This window comes from Bufo gargarizans, chromosome 9, assembly GCF_014858855.1.
Source record: "Bufo gargarizans isolate SCDJY-AF-19 chromosome 9, ASM1485885v1, whole genome shotgun sequence".
Lineage (NCBI taxonomy): Eukaryota > Metazoa > Chordata > Amphibia > Anura > Bufonidae > Bufo > Bufo gargarizans.
The window spans coordinates 17,931,643-17,951,429 of record NC_058088.1 but is presented as its reverse complement, the minus strand read 5'-3'; the positions used below and the strand labels follow the sequence as shown (position 1 = coordinate 17,951,429).

The following is a 19,787-nucleotide window of genomic DNA, read 5'->3' as shown; positions in this document are numbered from 1 at the left end:
TTTTCAGCTTTCTTTTCAGCCATCAGTTGGCGCTACGCCTCGATGGCAGCTTCATTTCAATTTCTGCTCTCTTGACAGCAAGTTATTCAGCTAATTCCTTTCTTTTGGCTGAAGTATTTGAGGACTCTGATATATGGGTGGCACTTCTGCTAGCGAAGGAAGTCACACTTGAGATTGTGGTACCACCTAAGGATCTAGCATAGTCTCTCATAAAAAGCTCATTCATTCTACTTCTTGCTTTAACTTCATCATAGTTTTCTGCAGATGATAGTTCTCTCATGAGCTTTACCAAATCTTTAGTGACCACAGTACATTTGTCCATGTTCCTTACAATATCCTGGGAAGATGTTGTAAATGACCGCAGGTTGACATATGCTGCCATAAGCTCTGATTCAGATTCTTCTACTGTCTCTACCATATCACTCAAGTTCCCTTTTATACTTTCTTGATTTAGCTTTTTACAAATGTCTTTAATGTATAATTTCCATTTATCATACATTCTGGCTAACTTTTTTCCTTTCAGTGTTGCTTCTTGCTCCAAATTTTCCAGCATCTTTGGGGTCAGTTTTCTGGCACGTGATAAACGTCATAGTTCATCTGCTTGGGCTATATTTGTTTGAGGCAAGACTAATGCTATATCAGACTCTTCTACCTCAGACAGGTTCCCTTGCTCTTCAACTTCTACTCTATCTATCTTTGCTTCCTCTAACAGTGGCATGGTAATACTAGGCTCAGACATTTTACTTTAAATGCAGTACTGACAATCAATACGAATATTAAAGAGAACCTGTCACCTGGATTTTGTGTATAGAGCTGAGGACATGGGTTGCTAGATCGCCGCTAGCACATCCGCAATACCCAGTCCCCATAGCTCTGTGTGCTCTTATTGTGTAAAAAAACCGATTTAATACATATGCAAATTAACATAAAAGAGTCATATCTTATTTGTGTGACCAGAGAAGAGTCATATTTCCAAGCTCTGACTCATCTCAGGTTAATTTGCATATGTATCAAATTGTTTTTTATACACAATAAAAGCACACAGAGCTATGGGGGCTGGGTATTGCGGATGTGCTAGCGGTGATCTAGCAACCCATGTCCTCAGCTGTATACACAAAATCCAGGTGACAGGTTCCCTTTAAGAGTCCTTTCACCTTAAATGCAATACTGACAAATGCAGAAATAAATTACTGTCACTTTAAATACAACAGCAATAAATGCAGGCAATAAATGACTTTCACTTTAAATGCAATAGAGTCTGTGTAATACAAACTGTCCTTTGTTTTACTTTAAAGTCTTCATCTGAACACAAAAATGTCTCTTTATGCCAAAGCCTATATGCAATGATAAGTAATAAAAGGAAAGCTTTGACCTTATTCTGAAGAGCAGGATACTGCAATCTGAAGGTTTCGGCAACAAATGTCTGTCTTAAAGGAGACTTGTCTCTTGTCTTATTTATGTGATTTGATGCTCTTTGCTGACTTGCGATGCTCTGTGATGACTTGCGATGCTCTGTGCAGACTTGCAATGCTTTGTGCTGACTTGCAATGTGCTGGCTTGGATACGCTGCTGCAGTTTTTGGGCCTAGTGGCGGGAAACTAGCTGGCTGCAGTACATGGTCTCTCCGTGGATAGCGGTTCAGGCACTGGATTTTGGCCTCCCACCATGCGTCTTTCTCTCTCGGGATCGCAGGAGGGTTGGCACTCTTTCTCTGACTATTTTGCCTTTGCCATTCTGCCACTTTAGGAGTCGGCTGCAGTTTGACAAATGCACACATTATATGGCCTTTATGAGATGTCTTTGTTTGCTCACTCAGAAAACAGTTGCTGCGTGGCGGTATATGCTGGCACTCCGCTGCTCTAATGCGCTCTTTACTGTGCAAGTTGCAAAATAGTTCCACTGTGGCAGGAACAGCACTATGAAGTGCTTTTTGCGCTGTGGCATTAGAAGAATTTTGATATCTCTGACTTTTAGTCTAACCAGACTGTCTATTACTCTGTAATTCCTCTAGCACCGTTCTATGGAAACACTAGGTTTAAAGAGCACACCAAATGCTTAAAATAACTTTTTTATTAACTTTAACTTTTCTTCATATAACCCTGCCACCTCCGCAGCAGATAGTCTATGTACATAACACGTGTTGAAAAGATATCACAAAATGGCGGTATGCATAAGATGGTGGTTCAACTGTTCAATCTTGTCATTCAACATAAAATGGTGGATATATTTCTCTCTTCACTATCTGTACTGTCACTTAAAGTTATTTAAGCACTTTATGATCTCTCTGAGAGGTATATCTGAGATTTAACAGTTCTACTGGCTAAACTGGAGTTGCAGTTTGCATTAACTATTTGCAGATTGGTTGAGTATTATCTGGTATGGTTGAATGCAATTTGGATTGCAATATGGAATCTGAATGCTTGCAATTGTATGCTTGCAATTTGTATGGTTGCAATTGATTTGGAATTGGTGAAACTGTAAGTAAACACATATAAATCTAGTTCAGTATACAGTTCTAAACACAATACTAGAAATATGAACATTATATAACTGTTTTAACTACCTATTTTGGCCTCTTGTTCCCATAAAACTCAGCTCTCAGTGGAGTGAATGTCTCTTCAGCTCCTGTGTCTGGTGAATAATGATTCTAGCAGCAGGAGCAGGGGGAATTCCCAGACAGGCTGTGTGTGAGGCTGGTTGTGATTGGTGAAAACTCTTGCTGTGTGAGACGCTTCCTGTGATTGGTCAAGACTTCTGCCCAGCAACAACAGATTAACACTATACTTTCTGTTTTTGCTGTGTCACTGAGCTTACCTTTCATTACAAAATGAATCTTAAAGGCATATTATCTTTTTCTGCTTCCGTGAACACAAAATATATAACAGGTATATGACATCCAAAACATGATGTCACAGTAAATAACTCTGCTTTTGTCTTTAACACATAAACATAGGAACTGTATTAAGGCTATTGGCAGGTCTAGCTGTATACACATATAAGCTATACTAGCAACCTAAGACAAGTCTTAGCTGGCCAGCTACTGGCCTCTCTGGAGTGCACACAGGCCACTGCTTTTTCCTATCGTGTGCAAGCACGACCACCGCTGGTGAATTGCAGGTTGGTCGTAATCTTGGCAATGAGCTGTGTATAATGTGATGGAAAAATGAATGAAGCCAGCAAAGGAAGCAATATGGACAATCACAATACATTAGTATGTGCCTTGTATTAACTTCCTGTACATAATAAATGCAATTTGCTGAAGTGAAACAACCCCTTTAAGTAAATCCTCGTGTCTTGTTTTTATTCTGACATTTCACATTCTTCAAATACAGTAGTGATCTAAACTGATTGAAGAGAGAGAACATGAGCAAGATTGTGAAAAACTGAGTTCTAATGAACTAAGGTGGATGGACGTCAGCTGTAGCTGGAGAAAACGTGTTCTGGTGCCAGAAGACAGCAAACATCACATACAGGTATTCATTGGAACTGCTAATAAAAAATATTCCCTTTTTTTATTATAGCGCCCTGGTTCTCAAGAAACATGTAAAGGCTCTATCATAAGCAGAGATTTTATCTTGACTGCTGCTCACTGCTTTAATCTAGATGAAGAACTCCATGCTATTAGTGTAGAAGTCGGAGGTAAGTGCTCCCATGGATTTCATTCAATCTCCAGCTGTTGTCCATCTACAACCTCCGTGTTCTGGCAGAGATATGAGCAGATTGGGGGCCATTTCAAAGTGTGAGGCGCACAGGACTGCGCATGTTACCCTATTTTCTTCCATTTATTGTAGGTAGGCAATACAAAGTGAAGAACCTCCACCGTCATAATAAGTACAACCCAGCTGGCAAACAGGACAAGAAAGTGGAGAAATCCTTTGATTATGATTTGGCTCTCATTGAACTGAAAACGAAGATTGAATTTTCCTCAAATCGCAGGTAAAAGTCATGGAGCACCATGACTAACTTATAGGGTGCAGGGACTGAGTGTGGAGGCATTGTGATTATGAGCACTGTGGCTGGATGTGCAGTGGCCAGGAGGAGTTATTGGAGGATAGGAGTAGTGATTATGGTTCCCCAGGGTCGTGCAGTGAGTGGAGGGCACACCCTTTCTTCCCTCGGGGCACTTTCTAAAGTTGAGGCTTCTGCCTGATGGTAGTTGGGGTGCCTGTTATATTGGTCTAGGCGCAAGGCAGGAGAGTAGGTAAAGTGGCCAGCAAATGGTGGAGTCATTTACAAGGACAGTTGATGCCAATAAATACGTCTCTCTCTTTACTAAAGTGCAGGTTGGGAGTAGTAGTACATCCAGCAATAACACATAACACAGCGCAATCCTTCCCTAATAGCAATGTATGGACGGCAGCAATGTTTGAGGGTTTAGAACTCCTTCTCCATGTCTCTCTATCTCTTTCTAAAGTCTCTCAACAGAACCATAGACAGGCAATGAGGTTCTTGTTAAATGTTTTGGCAGTTCCTGGGCTGAGGGGGTTCAGATTTCAGATATGGTTGGCCAAATTATCTCTGAGTTTCAAAGGATGTTTCAGCAATGTTCCCTCTCACAGAGGCAAAGTTTCTAGACCATAACCATGCACAATACGTTGCTGTCTGACTCCAATGCACGGCCTTCAGGATCCTAGATCTTCTAATTTATTCTCTCTGGAGCACTCTGATGTTAAAGTTGCTTCTTCAGCTGTAGAAGTCTCTGAGATGAGGATTCTCTGAACTTGGGCCTAGCTCTGAGGAGCATGCACATGTAGGTCCTCACTGTAGCACAGTTAGAGAACAGACTGCACTGAATAACCAGGGGGGGGGACCCAGTTCATCTCCTGGAAACCTAAGTCAGTGAGGCAAGGTTTTAACCATTAATGTCCAAAAAATGCTATTAGGTACACAAATATAACAAATCAGAACATGTAACTTAGCAATAAAACATTATAGCAATGTTAAGGTGACCATCAGGAACTGTGGTTTGCACGATTATATGGGCAAGCTCTTTGCCTGGTTCTATATGTATAAAAAATTAAATAAAAGCTGTGCCAAAACAACCAATTTTTTGGTCTACTTGCCCCATAAAGTGTAATATTGAAAGATCAAAAAAATCTTATGTACCCAAAATCGATACCAATAAAAATGTTAATTCTTCCCACAAAAAAATGAGCCTCTACACAAGACAATCGGCAGAAAAATAGAAAAAATATGTCTTTCAGAAAATGGAGACACAGAAACATGATTTTTTTTTCAAAAATGCTTTATTGGGTAAAACTGAAACAAACAAACAAACAAAAAGTAGACATGTTTGATATTGTCACGTCCGTAACAACCTGCTGTATAAAAATTTCACCTGATCTAACCTGTCAGGTGAACATTTAAAAAAAATTAAAACTATGCCAGAATAGCCATTTGTGGTAACCATGCCTCGCAAAAAGTGTAATATAAAGCAATCAAAATTCATATGTACCCCAAAATAGTATCAAAACTGTCACCTCATCCCGTAGTTTCCAAAATGCGGGTCACTTTTTGATTGTTTCTACCGCAGGGTGAATGAGGGGGGCTAGAAATGAGGCATTATGTCTAAAAAACTGTAGAGCAAAACCTGCCCTCCAAAAACTATATGGCACTCCTTTCCTTCTGCGCCCTGCCGTGTGCCTGTACAGCAATTTATGGCCACTTATAGGGTGTTTGTGTAAACTGCAGAATCAGGGTAATAGATTTAGAGTTTTCTTTGGCTGTTAACCCTTGATGTGTTAGAGAAAAAAAATGGATTAAAATGGAAAAAGTGAAATTTTTAAATTGTATCTCCATTTTCCTTTAATTCTTGTGGAACACCTAAAGGGTTAAAAAAAAAAAATGTAAAATCAGTTTTTAATAACTTGTTTGGTGTAGTTTCTAAATTGGGGTAATTTATGGGTGGTTTCTGTTATGTAAGCACCACAAAGTGACTTCATAACTGAACTTGTCCTTAAAAAAGTGGGTTTTGGAACTTTAAAAAAAAATAATTAAGAACTGCTTCTAATATTCGAAATTTTCTCTAAATTTAGGATTTAAAAAATAAATAAAAATAAAGGTGATTTATATTGACTCAAATTTACCATTATCATGAAGTACATAGTATCATGAGAAAACAATCTCAGAATGGCTTGGATAAGTAAAAGTGTTCCAAAGTTATTGCCACATAAAGTGACACATGTCAGATTTCCAAAATTTGGCGAACAATGGCAATGTCCTTAAAGGGTTAAGTAGCCATTTCCAATAATATTTATATGGCTTCATTTAGACACTGGAGAGATGGAAACCCACTGCAGGCATGCTGGAGAAAGTCTGTATTGAGCAGACAGTGCCATCTATAGGACTAGATAAGTCCTATAAATTTGATTTACAGCTTATTTAAATAGAGTGGAATTGAATATAATTATTTAGAAAGCAAATATAACTCTGCTTGCTTTTCCTGCAGACCCATTTGCCTTCCATGCACATCGGGGACATCCTGGGCTTTGAGGAAACTAGGGAAATCTGTAACATGCAGTGATCACGGTGAGTGTCAGAAGGAAGAATTTAACACAATAGATTTGCTTCCAGCTATAGACATGGTTTCATGTTTAGGTTCAATATTCTGTTCTGATTAATTTTACAGTAAATTTGCAGTGCCTTGAAAAAGTATTCATACCCCTTGAACATTTCCACATTTTTTTCACGTTACGCAAGTATGTGTGAAGTGAAAAAAGTGAAAATTTGTAATAAATAAAAATCTTAAAAGTGTGGCGTGCATTTGTATTCAGCCCCTTGTACTCTGATACCCCTAAATAAAATAGAGTGACCAATTCCCTTTATAAGTCACCAAATTAGTAAATAGAATCCACCTGTTTGTAATTTATTCTCAGTATAACTGTAGCTGCTCTGTGAAGGCCTCAGAGGTTTGTTAGTGAACATTAGTGATGTAACAGAAAACCAAGGAACACACCAGACAGGTCAGGGATAAAGTTGTGGATAAGTGTAAAGCAGGGTTAGGTTATAAAAAAATATCCCAAGCTCCGAACTTCTCACAGAGCACTGTTCAATCCATAATCCATAAATGGGGGAGAATGGCACAACTGTAAAACTACCAAGATATGGCCACCAACCTAAACTGACAGCCCAAGCAAGGAGAGCACTAATTAGAAAAGCAGCCAAGAGGCCCATGGTCACTCTGGATGAGCTGCAGAAATTCACAGCTGAGGTGAGAGAATCTGTCCATAGGACAACTATTAGTGGTGTACTCCACAAATCTGGCCTTTGTGGAAGAGTAGTAAGAAGAAAGTCATTTTTGAAAGCAAGCCATAGGAAGTCCCATTTGCAGTTTGCCACAAGCCATGTAGGGCTCACAGCAAAGATATGGAAGAAGGTGCTCTGGTCAGATGAGACCAAAGTTTTTGGTCTAAATGCAAAACGCTATGTGTGGTGGAAAACTGACCCTGCACACCATCCGGAAGGCATCATCCCCACAGTGAAACATGGTGATGGCAGCATCATGCTGCGGGGATGCTTTTCTTCAACATAGACAGGAAATCTGGTCAGAGTTGTTTGGAAGATGGATAAATACAGGGCAATCCCGGGGGAAAACCTGGTAGAGTCTGCAAAAGAGTTGACACCATTCACAGATGCTCTCCATCCATTCTGACTGAGCGCGAGCCACTGTATTTTGTAAAGAAAAAGAAGGCAAAAATGTCAGCCTCTGGATGTTCAAAGCTGGTAGAGACATCCCCCAAAAGACTTGCAGCTGTAATTTCAGCAAAAGGTGGTCCTACAAAGTATTGACTCAGGGGGGCTGAATACAAATGCACACCACACTTTCCAATGTTTTATTTGTTAAACATTTTAAAAAACATCTATCATTTTTTTTTAACTTCACATATACTTGCTACTTTGTGTTGGTCTATCGCATAAAATCCCCCAAAACTACATTTAAGTTTGTGGGTGTAACATGAAAAAAATTTGGAAACGTTCAAGGGGTATGAATACCTTTTCAAGGCACTGTAAAGGAATCAGAGTTCATTTTTATGATACAAAGTTCCAAATAATTTGCTTCCCCTCACACAGCCAATTCTGGCTGTCTATAGCTACCACTAGGGGGAGACAGATTTATTATTGAGTTCAATGGGAGTTGTATTAAAATGTCTTCAATCAGCTCCCCCTAGTGGTGGGTGTCAGCAGACAAAATCACTAGGTCTACAGTCTAAAGTGCCATTGAGTAGAATGAAAACATAGTAATCTGAGCAATGAAAATGAAAGAAAAAAAAAAGTCTGAACCCATAAATGTTTTTTATTTTCTAGAAAAGGAAATCCTCTCGTCTGAAGCGGTGAAGGCCATGTTTGTTGCAGAGGAAAGAAAGAATCAATTGGAAAGGAAGGATGTGTTGATAAAGCGAGGGAGTAAGGTAAGAAGAATGAGCAATGAACATGTTCACACCATATTTTTTACTGGATGTTTTGTGTGGATTACGCTCTCAAAAAACATTCTATTGATTTCTATGCTGCTGATTAGAAGTATTAGCTCTTGGCCGGCATTCTGCACTGATCAGTCCGTGCATCAAAAACAGGTCAACACACCTACAAAACATTTCTCATGCTGAATTTTCTTGAAAACAGCATCCTATTTTTCAGCCTTTATATATCATCAAGTGAACATTTCCTTTAGTTATTTTTTTTTATTATTATAAAAGGTGGAGATTCAGTCCGTTGACTTTACGTGTCCGGCCGGTCATCTTCTATCTCTGCACAGCCTTTCTAAAATGCAGAAGCAGGAAGACGGCTGTCAGTGACAGCAGGGCTCCGCATAGAGGAGGCAGGGACTTTTTTCACAGACACAGAGTATACACAGTGCTGAGTGAGCATTCTGTATAGAGAACAGAAAACAGCAATGCCGCTTCTTCCTCTGCTCCCAGCGGTCATGTGATTTCAGGGGCCCCGGAGTCTGCCAGAGCTGCTGGGTCTTAGTAGAACCAGATCAGCTCTCCAGTGAGGCTGTACAGTGAATTAAACACAAAGACAAAAAACACCACCACATGCCATACCGCAGCTTCTAGGCCTCCCTCCCAGTGACCATAATCCATACAACCCATATATCAAAGCGACTAATATATAAAGGTGACATAATAAAAGAAAATATTAGATTTTAAAAATATGAAAAATAGACTATTTCCCCCTTTATTTTATATTTCCATCTTATAAAAAAAATAGACAAAAAATACTAAAAATGACATAAAAATAAAGCCCCATGTATCACTGAATAAAGGCACAAAAAATATTTACATAACTGAATAGAAAAAAAAGTTATGGCTTTCAAAGATGCATGTACTAAAAAAATGGAAAATGTGCCCGGTCAGGAAGACGTTAAAAGGCCCGGTCTTGAGCTGGTTAAGGATGTAATTTGCTTTGTACAATAAACAGTTTCCTTTTTGCAATGGCAACTTCTCTTCTCCTCCACAGAGACAAGCCTGTCTAGATGATACCAAAAAAATGTATAAATTCAAGGATATTCCAGACATTAGAGACGCTGTGACTGACAATTTCTTATGTACGGGGGGAATAGAACCTCAGGTGGATCCACAAACCTGCAAAGGTAAACATTCATAGTCTTTTGTTTCAGAACTTCCTTTGGGTGTGTTCATGACCACAACCCACCGGTAATTTAGTATTATGGTTACCAACTGCATCCCCCATCACCTCCCTACGGCATTAGGGGGAATGGGATTAAGGAACACCAAGAGGAGGGATTTACATACTCCTGAATGGCAGCTTGGGGACAGCTGGAACCCCTCAATTGAGAAATACTTGGTCATTATTGGAAAAGGCCTAGTACAACCATGAGACCAGCGTTAAATGTATTTTTGTCTTATTTAAGGTGACTCTGGAGGTCCTGTTATTGTGCAATACAAGCAACGCTACATTCAGGTAAGTGACTTTCATATAGAAGCTCATCTCTTTGCCCTTCAGGTTTTAGGGCTGGGTTTGCTACATGTTGGGTCTATTGTCCACCATACTGTAATAGGATTTCAAATGGGAAAACCAAATGTTCGCTGCATGCCTAGAGGCAGCCTCTATGGTCTATGGAGAGGGAGGCATTGGCCCAAGTTGGACACACCTTCTGTTCCACATGGCTCCCTCTCTTCACAGCAAACCATGGAAGGAACATCCAACCCCAGGGTCATGCTTCCCTCTACTCCACTAGGGGTGAGGGAATAGATGCCATGTTCTCTTCTCATGTCATTAGGTGGGTGTAAACTAGAAACCAGTGAAAAGTCCTGTGAGCACCACTCCTAATTATGAACAATCTTGACCCAAATTTTAAAGTTTTTATAAAGCACCTTAATAGATCCAATATAATAATATTATCCATCCCTCAAAAAAAATAAAAAAAATCACACAACTAAACTCCAGGTACAGCAATTGTAGTAAGAAAAGAGTCCACATTCTTTAAAGTACACAGTCACAACTAAAATAAAATACTTTTGCACTCGACCAGTGTTCACATTGGAATAACAGGAGAGACGTTCCACTTCACGGTTTGCTCTAGGAATAAATGTTAACATACAGCTCCATTCTGTAACACAGTCGCCACTGACACAGTCGGTCGGCCAGTTATTCTGATGAATGATGACACAGATTATTATTTATTTTAAAGCGCCATTAATTCCATAGTGCTGTATATCCAGACAAGGTTACACAAATATAAAAATATAATAAAGAAGAAACTATTAACACGCAGGTACAAAGGGGTAGAGGACCCTGCCAGCAAGAGATTACATTCTATAATGGAAGGGGAGAACACAGTAGGTGAGGGTAAATGCTGCTCATGTGGCTGTGCGGTGGCAGCAGGCTCATTGCAGATGGTAGGCTTTCCTTAAAAGGTGGGTTTTCAGGTTACTCTTGAAGGTTTGGATGTTGGGGGAGAGCCTAATGTGCTGGGTAGAGGGTTCCAGAGTAGGGGAAAGGCATGTGAGAAATCCTGTAGTCAGTGGCGTACACACAATCCATGGGGCCCCGGTGCAAAACTGAACCATGGATGGCAATCCTGCTGTCCCGCCAAGCTCTACCTCTGTGCGATTCGCCAAGGGCAAGAGCTGGGAGGTATGTACATTATTTGTCATTAGAAGCACGCAGAATGAAAAAAAATGATGTAGCAGAGCTGGTTTTGTCATGCATTTCTTTTGCCTTCATATGGTAAAATACTTCATTGGCCTATCAATGGCTTTATAACTAAGACTACTTTCACACCTGCGTTAGGTGCGGACCCGTCTGGTATCTGCACAGACGGATCTGCACCTATAATGCAAATGTATTATATAGACTAGTAGCTCAGAATTGCACCAATATCCATTTACTATTACTGCCAGAACATGTTGGGTGTAGTAGTTTCAGCCCAACTGGGCAGTCAGAGGTTGCAGGCTACAGAAATATATCAGAGCTAGTTATAAAGCCAGCCCCCATCAGATCCTACTCTGAACTCACTCACCATAAATGTGGTGAGCAATTATGAAGACCTTTTTTTTTTTACAAATCTTATCTTCACTTCCGGACCGGCACCGGCTTCTTCGCGCTCTCCCGAAAGATTTTCCGGCACTTTCTCCCTGCTGCATCTAGGCGTTGTTGTGCGCCTGCACAGCCTAGGGAAACGTCATGTCCGGTGCGGCCGCCCAACAGGAAATGACGAGGCATGCCGCACCCGCACGGGGAGGAGAATCAGGGGGAGGAGACTCAAGGAGGTTAGGGCTGGCCTGGCACTGCAACGCAGAAACGCAACACTGGGCGGCGGGCCCTGGGTAGGCGGCCTGGCCCCCTGGAGTGCCGGGCCCCGTCGCAACTGCGACCCCTGTATGTACGCCCCTGCTTGTAGTCGATTGTGTGAAAAACAGATGAGAGTGCAGTATCCCAGGGGGTCAGTAGTGTATGCTGGGCTTTGTAGTGCAGTTTGACTCACTAACCTGGGATCCACTGTCGTCTTCAATTTTGGTCAGATACTGGAACAGGCAGATGATTAAAAGTTCGTGACGCCAGTGTCAATTAAACGGTGACACGCCGTGTATGGTATGGTGGAAGAATGAAGCAAGCATATGGTAGCCAACAAAAACTGGAACTTTACTGAATATCAGCAATAGTAATACATGGACGCAGTTGGAAGCGCCGTTCCATGAAAGACAGTTGGTTTTCCATAAGAATACAGGTGGTTATTGGAATTACAGAATGGCCGGTCACAGCAATGTTTTATACAGAGTGTTGATTGCAGGAGATGCAGTACAGGCGGCTTGCACACTATTCCTGACTGGTCCTGACACATGTGACGTTCTCTCCAAGGTCTAATGCCCTTTATCTGGCGTACCCTTGAAGCTGTCCTTATCTAGTACCTCCTCTGTTATCTTGAGTACCTCTTGCTTTATCTGATCGGCCTCTGTGGTATTCTGTGTCTTGGCTGATGGCTTGCTTATGCTGTCTCAGCTAAACGGATGATGACTCAGGAGGGGAACCTTTTCCTTGGATCCGGAACCCGGTTACAGGGCCTTTACTACCCTCTCCTAGTCGGCAGGCTTCAGGCCTGCTCTGCTCTCACAGGCCCATAGCCTGGCCTTCACTCAGACACAGGATCATTTCTGACCTCTGCTCCCACTGTCTGTCTCCTGCTACTACTTCCTGACTGGGCCTTATATAACCTAGGGCTCCCTAGCTCCCTCTAGTGACTCAGAGCTGGAATAACACCCTAGCCGGCCTGCATATGCACGTTTCACAGTAACAGGAAAATACATAGCATGACATTATAAGATATTCTATACCAACCTCCCCATAAATACAGGGGGAACGACAATACCCAAGTGACCCTTCTGTAGTGACGGGGTATTACTCTCCCGTACACTACAAGAGGAGAACAGAGGAGGAGGTTGTGAAGAGGGGACAGGTTGTGGACAGCCTTACATGTAGTTGTTAGTATTCTCTGGGCAGTGGGGAGCCAGTGAAGAGATTGGCAAAGGGGGGAGGCAGAGGAGAAAGGAGGGAATAGGTGAATTAATTGGGCAGCGGAGTCGAGAATAGATTGGAGAGGAGCGAGAGTGCTGGATGGGAGGCCACACAGGAGGATGTTGCAGTAGTCCAGACGGGAGATGACGAGAGCATGCACTAGTATTTTAGTTGACTCAGGGGTGAGGAAGGAGCGAATACAAGAGATATTCTTAAGTTGGAAACGGCAGGTGGAGGTGGGTTTGGATGTGTGGCTTAAAGGACAGGGCAGGATCAAATGTTATTCCCAGACAGCAGACCCTCAAGTGTGGAGAAAGCGTTGTGCTATTAACTGTAATGGACAGGTCAAGTATTGGGGCTGAGTGACATGGGGGAAAGACAATGAATTCAGTTTTCTCCATGTTGAGTTTTAGGAAGTGGGAGAAGAATAAAGATTTTTCTGTAACCTTCATAAAAGTGAGTTAACATTGAGTAGATGGGTTCCACCTGTCATCCTCCTTAATTTGGATCAGATCATAGGCTCCACGAAGATCCAGTCTGATAAAAAATTAAGCCCCTTGGATCAAGTTAAAAAGCTTGGAGATAAGAGGTGGTGGTTATTGGTCTCTCCATGACCTTTTTCAGACCATGATAATTTATACAGGGTCTCAGAGATTCGTCCTTCTTCAATAAGAGGTATGCTGCTTTGGCAGGCAAGAAACTTTTCCAGATGAAGGCTCTCTTTAGGCTTTCGTTAAAATAAGGTGACATTGCCTTTGGTTTTAGGCAGAGACAGAGGATATACCCTTCTTCTGGGAAGCTCAAGACCAGGGAGTGTTACACAGAGGGTGTGGAACCACTGTGTCAATGGGACAGATTTGACTTGGGGTTACGCCTAAGAGCCTTCACTTGCCCCCCTCCCTGGTTTTCATCTTTTAAACCCTATACAAGGATCTGGACTTTGCTTAAGGGGAACAACCAGGCCACTATCTCTTGGAGTAATCTCAGTTAGGTTGACAGCTGACCCATGGGGAAGTCAATAGAAAGTGATAGTTGGGGACAAGCCCAGATCAGGGGAGACAGAGTATGTGCAATCCAAAAAACAGTTCAAGGTCTGGGCAGGCAGTCCGGGTCAGTACAGGAATCGGGCAGGGGTCAGAACAGGCAGAGAAGGGTGAAATCGGGAAAACAGGCAGAAGTTGGTACTCGTCTGACAAAGTATGACAGCACACCTAGCAGAACACTAGAGAACTAGGAACTTAATGCTCAGGAACCTTCCTACACTGGAAGATCCTGTAAGTACCCCAAGGTTGAAGACTAGTGTGTACTTGCCCTTTATGAGCTGGAGGAGAGCGGGCTGCCGCTGCCACAAGGAAAATTGGAATGGGATAATCAAGGGGATGATGTTTCAGTAGAGTCTTCACCCTTTGTTTAGATCAATATACATAACTACATCACAAAAATCCAGATAAGGATTTTGAATTGTGGATACAGATCCTAATGGAAGAGAATGAAGATGACTTAAGCTTGGGAAGCATTAATGGAAGCAGAAGGTACTTGAGTGATTGATCTGGGTGAATAACCAGTCAACAGATGGTGAATGACGCCTGAGCCAGGGCATACCCTAGAGTACTGGAATATTTTCAGAATAAAGGGCACCCACTTGATTATGAACTGGGCCCATATGGTAGACAACATGGCCCAGGAAAAATGGAGATCTATCAATAGGAATTAAATAAACAGGATTTTGAAGTAACAGCAGAAGAATTTGAAGTATGTTTACCAGGTTAAGATTGATGAATCCAGGATCTTGTAAAGCCATAAAATGAACATTGGTCTTGTTATTTTGAGTGGCAGACACCAGAAATTTGTCATCATAGCATGTAGCAGTCAGGTATAAGATGATGTCCCCACGGTCACCTAGTCCCAGTAGTTTTCTGACATCTTTGGACATACAAGACAGTTGCAACACTGGTGATGTTCTTTTCTACAATACAGAAATAGTCTGGGGGGTTAGCTCATTGCTCCTTTCTTGTGGAGTTAGGACAAATCAACCCAATTGCATGGGCTCAAGTGTAGAATGTCGACAGATCTATTCCCTTTCAAAAAACCTCTCTCAGAAACGGAGGACCACTTTAGAAACAAGGAAAATTAAGTCATCAAGGGTTGTGGGGAGGTTGTGACCTGCCAACTTATCCTTAATGTATTTAGACAATCATTTAGAGCAGTGTTTCCCAACCAGCGTTCCTCCAGCTGTTGCAAAACTACAACTCCCAGCATGCCTGGACAGCCTTTGCTTCATTTCTGCACCACCTCATTCACTGTAACCCTAAGTTCACACCTGAGCGTTTTACAGCGCGTTCCTACACGCTGTAAAACGCTCAACAAGGAGAAACCAATGCTTCCCTATGAGAATGGTTCTCACCTGGGCGTTTTACAGCGCATACGATCGCGCTGTAAAACGCCCGACGCTCAAACAAGTTCTTGAGCATTTTTGGGGGCGTTTGTCGCGCGTTCCCGCACATAGATATTCGGGAACGCGCGACAATGTGTGCACGCCTGTCTCTGTATGCGCGATTGTAAACGCCCGTACAATCGCGCATACAGAGCGCTCGTTTCAGAACGCTCAGGTCTGAACCCAGGGTAAGGGTCCATTCTCACGTCCGCATGAATGGGTCCGCATCTGTTTTTTGGAACCGGTGCAAACCACTTGATTTTCAATGGGGCCGGAAAAGATGCGGACAGCACACTATGTGCTGTTCGCATCCGCGCTTCCGTTCCGCACTTCCGCAAAAAAAATAGAACATGTCCTATTCTTGACGGCAATTGCGGACAAGAATAGGCTTTTTCTATGAGAGTGCCGTCCATGTGCGTTCTGTGTTTTGCGGATCTGCAATTTGCGGACGCCTGACTGTAGCCTCAGCGTGACTTTTGCAATCTTAATGTTACAAGGCCACAAGTCATTGCATAGTCCGAGCCTAAAAATGGTCTGCGAGTGTCCCAGCCCAGAGCTGGAATGGAAAAAGGATAGAGATTAGAGAGTTGCTGTTGTAGCACGCCCCTGAGGAGCTGGAGCAGAAAATAGCAGTAGTTTTGGCTCAGGCTGTTACAGTCAATCATGGCGGCTTTCATACTGTTGCTCCCTAGGACCCATGCAGTGGAACGAGGGCACACCCTGGCTTTGGGGCTCCTGCCTGATAATAGCTGGAGTGCCTGTGATGTTGAGTGTTTGTAGGGGGTGCAAGACAAGGTCCGTAGAGAACAATAGCCAGAATATGGTGCAGGAGTCAGTAACAAGGCCATTTGTAGCAGAACAATCATCTCTGTTTACTTTAGTGTAAAATGGGAGTTTTAGTGCATCCAATTATAGCAAAAAACACTGTACCAATTGTAGACGGTGCAATTCTTCCCAGACAACAATGTACAGATTTACGCATGGATGGGAGTTATGGCCTTCTTGCGTCTCTATCTTTCTCAAGTTTCTTCCTGCAGAATCTATGGTGGGCAATTGTACTCTTGTAATGGTGGCAGTAATGTTCACTTACAGGGTTTTAGAGTTACAGCTGGCCAGGTTGTGTCCAGGTGCATAGAGCGCCCTAACGATGTACTTCAAGGCAGTAAAGTATTAACAGCTTTATTAGCAGCTTACTTTACTACTCCATTGCTCAGCCATGCAGACTCTAGGTTTTCGACTTTTTCATTTTTTTTCCTATCTCTCTGTATCTCAACGTCAAGGTCTCTTTCTTGGTAAGTCACGCAGAGATGGCATAACACAACTGATCACTTCCTCTGAAAACTCTGAACTAACTTACAGTTAGGGATAGGACCAGCCAACAGCTACCATTCTACAAGGACTGAGCCAGGATTGTTACCCTGGCTGTGCCATCCATCCATGGTTATGCTGGGTGCAAAACAAAGTATAACATTACACGGCCGTTGTTTTGGTCCGCATCCGAGCCGCAGTAAGGCTACATGCACACGACTGTTCCCTTTTTTGCGGTCCGCAAACCGTGGATCTGCAAAACACGGATGTCGTCCGTGTGCATTTCGCATTCACTTCAATGGGGCCGCAAAAGGTGTGGACAGCACTCCGTGTGCTTTCCACATCCGTTGCTCTGTTCCGTGGCCCCGCAAAAAAAAATATAACCTGTCCTATTCTTGGCCGCGCTTTGCGGACAAGAATAGGCAGTTATATTAAAGGCTGTCCGTGCCGTTCCGCAAATTGCGGAACACACACGGACGCAATCCGTGTTTTGCGGATCTGTGGTTTGCAGACCGCAAAAACTGAACAGTCATGTGCATGTAGCCTTACACTGGGGTTCTGCAGGGCTAAATCCTCTGAGTGTTCTGCAAAACAATGGGCATCTTGTGTAGAAGGGTAGTCAGGATTCCACAAAAAGAAGTGACGTTTTGGCAGTAAGGACCTGTGGAGACAATATCTGAACTAGGTTACTGGTGCACACGTGGAGACCCATGGCGGCAGAGTAAGGTGAAATGATAGACGGCTGTGTCATCATCATGAATGTCATCTAACGGAGAGGCCGGCTTACAAACTAGCAACTTATTGGCCCCATTGCAAAATCTGTAACAGGGCCCCTACTTACCATGCTGAATATGTAATACTAGTGTCCTCTAATGTAGCAGCACTTATGATACAGGTGGAGGAAACAGGACCAGATAGCGCAGATACTGATAGGTGCAAGGACCCAAGGGGACCAATCACATACATCCCACCTGTGGATGGAAGGTAGAGATGTATCAGGGTAAAGACTTAATCCTAATGATAGTTATATCCCCTACTTTTTATAGCACTTACTTAGCATCAGACACGGTCATATGTATCAGGAGCCCATTCAGATAGGGACCAATAATGTGTCCAGAACTGTAAAGACATATAGTATATAAAGCTCCAATGCAGACCAAAATTATAACTTGCCAAGTTCAGTTAAAGGGTCCTTACTCACGCTCCCTTGCGCTCTGGTATCGTCCTGTTCCTCCAGAAGGTCACACACTATGTTATTCACTTCCCTAAATACCCCCTTACCAGCTGTTTGAAATTGGCGCTTAGTGGAACGCCAAAACAGTCACTTCCGGTCCTTGGACCGCAGGCGCGCGTCATATCCGGTCCTTGGAACGCATGTGGCCGTCATATCCGGTTTATCACCCAGAGAGTCCCTAGTTTGTTATATTCGTTGCTAGGAAACCGGACACCTCGCTTCCGGACGTTGCATCGTTCATTTAAGTGTACTTAATCTTCACTGGACAGCCGCTCAAAAGTATAACCAAATAACTTGTTTTGAAGTTCACATACATATCAAAGCATAGTAGCCCAGTTTAAGGAATATTTGATACGGTTCCGGATCCCCAACATATAGGTACTTATGGTATCAGAGCCGTATGAAATATCATGAGGATGCGTATTTGTGATTAACCATGTGTATGACAGACGTTTTATTGGAATACCCCCATGCTCTGCTGGAGTGCCAGAGGCAGCACTTATTATTTATTACATATTACACTATCCGCTCTTTGTATTTTTGTTAGTTTTTGTAAGGTTTAGGGGTTTTCTGTTTGCACTGACTTCATTTCTTCTTCACCGTTTAGGTGGGTGTTATTAGCTGGAGGACGATCAACAGCTGTACGGGAACCAGAAGAAATAAAGGTCCGGTGCCGTCTCTGTCTCGGGACTTCCATACTGACCTGTTCCACATGTTGGATTGGCTAAAGGAAAAGGCGTATGAGTTGGACTTCTTGGAATAAAGCTTCCAGGCGATGGCGCCGTGCTTCAGAGAGCTTTCGGAAATGTTACGAACAATCATCTGCACAAATACAATAAATGTACTACTGAAATTATATGAAATTACCTCTGACTCTATTGACCCTCTGACTTCCTAATGATATGTAAGATTTATGGCTCCTGTATAATAAGTAGTGCAGTCAGTAGGTGGCGATGTTGCCTGCTTCTGATACAAGAGCTGTAATCTGATTGGCTCCTGTCGGTAACACCCCTGCTTATTCTCTGAACTAATGTTTATCAGAGAGGCCCTATATTACCTGTTTTTTTTTTATTAATAATGTTTTTTCCCAGTTATTTACTTGAGAGAGGATCATTTCTGACAAAAAAATAAATAAATAAAACTTCAGTTTTGCCTGAAAGATGTATTTTAATCACCAATTAGAGATGAGCGAATCGAAGATGACGAAGTAGACGTCGATCCGAATTTCAGGAAAAATTTGATTCACACCGAATCCGAATTTTCTCACGCTTCATGGTAACGTCTGTGAAGGTTCTCATTTATCCAGGTCATGGTATATATCTGTAGAGAATAAATCAAGGCAACTGGACTTACTGTAGATTTCTTGAAAACGTTTCACTCGTTCTTCCAGCGAGCTTTCTCAATTCTGAGTGACTGTACAAGAATTCTCTGGGAATAAATATGTAACTGAATCAACATCTGGTAATTATACCCAGCATGGGGTCAGAGGTCATTATACCCAGCATGGGGTCAAAGGTGTTAATTCCATTATCCTAATTGGAGTCAGTAGGTGATAATGACCTCCCAGAAACAGGTGTCAAGACAGCATTGTATGTGGCAGACAATAGATGTCTAACCCCCCTTTCCTCCGCCTCTATTCAAGCTTGGCTTCTCCATTTTTACGTAGATGGCCTCCTTCACACCTCGTTTGTACCAATCAGCCTCCTTATCCAAAACACGTAGTTGACTATCTGTCTTCAAAGGTGTGACGGCTGAATCTTGACCAGAGGTTTTGGCTCTTCTACGCTGAGCCATACGCTGATGTAGTTGTTGTTTTGTTTCACCGATATACAG

General features: G+C 42.4%; 1 protein-coding gene and 1 long non-coding RNA gene across 2 annotated transcripts in view; one reads left to right on the top strand and one right to left on the bottom strand.

Annotated features, from left to right (window-relative positions):
• LOC122946787 (complement factor B-like) overlaps positions 1–18,820 on the top strand; it is a 141,191-nt gene extending 122,371 nt beyond the window's left edge. Inside the window, exons 14-20 of the mRNA XM_044306597.1 lie at positions 3,522–3,639; positions 3,792–3,936; positions 6,449–6,528; positions 8,305–8,408; positions 9,460–9,592; positions 9,875–9,924; positions 18,562–18,820. Coding sequence (XP_044162532.1) covers positions 3,522–3,639; positions 3,792–3,936; positions 6,449–6,528; positions 8,305–8,408; positions 9,460–9,592; positions 9,875–9,924; positions 18,562–18,717 — 786 coding nt within the window. The 3' untranslated portion in view covers positions 18,718–18,820. The remainder of the gene's footprint in view (positions 1–3,521; positions 3,640–3,791; positions 3,937–6,448; positions 6,529–8,304; positions 8,409–9,459; positions 9,593–9,874; positions 9,925–18,561) is intronic.
• On the bottom strand, positions 17,255–18,549 carry LOC122946790. The gene is made up of 3 exons (XR_006391263.1): positions 17,922–18,549; positions 17,774–17,839; positions 17,255–17,691 (listed from the first exon to the last, which is right to left on the bottom strand). It is a non-coding gene; the product is annotated as an uncharacterized LOC122946790 (long non-coding RNA).
• Positions 18,821–19,787: the final 967 nt, after the last annotated feature.